Genomic DNA, 2,450 nt, shown 5'->3' with positions numbered 1-2,450 from the left:
AAAAATTAACATTTTCAAAAATTAAGTTTTTTTTCGAAATCATGCTTTGTAAGTGAGCCAAAGACCCAGAACATATTCTTAGAACATAAATGAAGAAATCTGTAAATGGATTGCATTTAATTTTAATTCTGTCGCCAAAGGCACTGATTTGTTTATTACTTTTTTCTTAAAAAAATAAGACTATCATGTTATTTCGACCATATTTCCGTTAATTTTGATTTTAAAGAGTTTTAAAAAAGCTCATTTTAAAGGTTTTTCAAAGTAAGTAAGTAAAGTAAGTAATATTTATGGTTTTGGCGTTGTTTAACGTTAACTGGTTCCAATTTAGTTTTTAGCTAACATATAATAATGTTTAAAAATCCATAACTCGGTTCATATTGCAATTAGAGAAAAACAAAATGATGCCATTAGATTTGTTTTTTTATTACCTTTCTTTTTGTTCATTACAACTTTTTCGTTAAATCCAATGGTTTCAGAATTATTTGCAAAAACCTGTCAGAAAACAAGTACTTTTTCAGTAAAAAATGAACATTTTTAATGTCGAATTACTCGGAAAGTAGGTATTGGATTATCCAAAAAACTTTATATAACATTTTTGTTACTTAAAATTGACTCCTCTATCGATTCCCGTGATTATTTTGGGCGTAAAAATGTCCACCCCGAAGAAGGGGTGGTAACCACCTCCAGGCCAAAAGCACATTTCGGCACTATATAAGTTTTGTTCTTTGAAGCATTCCCCACATTCAGTCAAAATTTCACGTCAATCGGTTCGGTTATAAAGAATTCGGAGGTAGAAACCCTGAGTAACTGGACTAATTGGGAAATATTTTATTATTAATTAAAAACCATCAAAAATTGGTACATGTTCGATAACTATCCTAGGTGTATTTAGAATGCCTCCAAGCATACAGGGCAGGTAAAAAAAAAAACTAAAAAATTAAAGGTATAAGTATACGTATAGTAAGAATAGAAAGTAATTACAAATAACAATTTTCCATTTTGATTAAGTTTTTTTTTATTTTGTGGCTTAGTAAAGTCTGCATTGCTAAAAAATATATGTTGCACATTTAATGGCACACACTGTATACAACACGACACGATTCAAAACATGAATCGTAAGTAACTAGTTATATAGTCCCAGCAAAAATGATTGTTGATTTTTTTTTATCTTAAATTTCCAGAAAGCAGGCGATGGCAGCTAGAGCCGAGGCGGAAAGGGACGGAATGAAAGTCCCCCTTACCCTAGAAGACTACTGCATAAAAACGCAAGTGAAGCCGAATACATCAGAGTCCCAAGTGGAAATGACAGATTTCTACGATGACGACTACGATGAGGATTACGACGATCCCTCAGACGGTTCGGAGTATGCCGATGAAGACGACAACGATAGCGGCAACGGGGAGTCGTGATGTCATTAAGTCACTCGTTGAGTCCGTTACTGTATATTATTTAGATTAATTTTGCATACTGGGTTATATTTTTCATAAAAAAAAAGTTAATCAGCATAAACGTATGGTTGCTTTTGTTAAGGAATTATTTTTTTTTACTCCTATAACTTTTTTTTTGTAGTAGATGTGGTTTGAGCTAGATCGGAACTTGTCAGTTGTGAGATGGACGGATACAGTTTGTTTCGGGGTGAACATTAGAGTGCGCAAATGTCTAATTTTATTCCTACAACGTCAAAAATAATGAAAAACGGAAGCCAAAGCAAATTATATTGCACGATTTCTTTAATCGTTGTTGCATTTTTTGGATGTTACTAATTAACTGTGAATTTGTCGTTTTACTAAATACCTCGTTTTTTTTGCCAAAATTTAGTTCGGTAAACAAAGACATACAAATTAGGAAAAATTCCGTAGAATTGAATGAACTACTTTACTCCAGCTGAACGTTGGGGCTTAATTTTCAAAATGGAGTCCAAAGTTAGCAAAAAAAAAACTTCTTTTCATTCAAAAAAAAGTTGTAAAACTTTTTATAACAAAAATGTTGAGCCCAGCCCAATGTCAATTGATAAACAAATTATTGCAAAAAAACTGCTAAAAATCGCATATTTTTAAAACTTCTAAATCATTAAAACAAAAAAAAAATTTTTACGAAAACTTCCAGAATATCGTGTAAAATTGCAAAATATTTGATAGTTTTAGCAAAAATTGAGGTTTTCGAGAGAAAGTCATATTTTTCAAGTTTCAATAAATCATTCGGTAATGCACTTACGTGACCCATATTGGGCTTAAAATTTTCTCGAAGAGTTGTACTTTTCTGTGCAAATTGTGCGCGTTTTGCAAAATAATCGGAAATATGCGAAAAATCTACCGAAACTGACTTCTTTTTTTTTGGAATGAAAAATGTAGATCTCTTTCTTATTGCAGAAAATTTCATTGGAATGGCATTATTATTTAAAAAACCAACAGGAGTCGAGAAATTTTTTTTCCCGAAAAATCGCTACGAC

At 31.6% G+C, this 2,450-nt stretch overlaps 1 protein-coding gene across 1 annotated transcript in view; it reads left to right on the top strand.

The window, feature by feature from the left end:
- LOC108916062 (ubiquitin-conjugating enzyme E2 R2) overlaps positions 1-1,960 on the top strand; it is a 28,658-nt gene extending 26,698 nt beyond the window's left edge. The window contains exon 4 of the mRNA XM_018722258.2: positions 1,182-1,960. Coding sequence (XP_018577774.1) covers positions 1,182-1,410 — 229 coding nt within the window. The 3' untranslated portion in view covers positions 1,411-1,960. The remainder of the gene's footprint in view (positions 1-1,181) is intronic.
- Positions 1,961-2,450: the final 490 nt, after the last annotated feature.

This window comes from Anoplophora glabripennis, unplaced genomic scaffold (genome assembly GCF_000390285.2).
Source record: "Anoplophora glabripennis isolate ALB-LARVAE unplaced genomic scaffold, Agla_2.0 scaffold1134, whole genome shotgun sequence".
NCBI lineage: Eukaryota > Metazoa > Arthropoda > Insecta > Coleoptera > Cerambycidae > Anoplophora > Anoplophora glabripennis.
The sequence above is the reverse complement of the archived record's forward strand: the minus strand, read 5'-3'. Positions and strand labels throughout refer to the sequence as shown.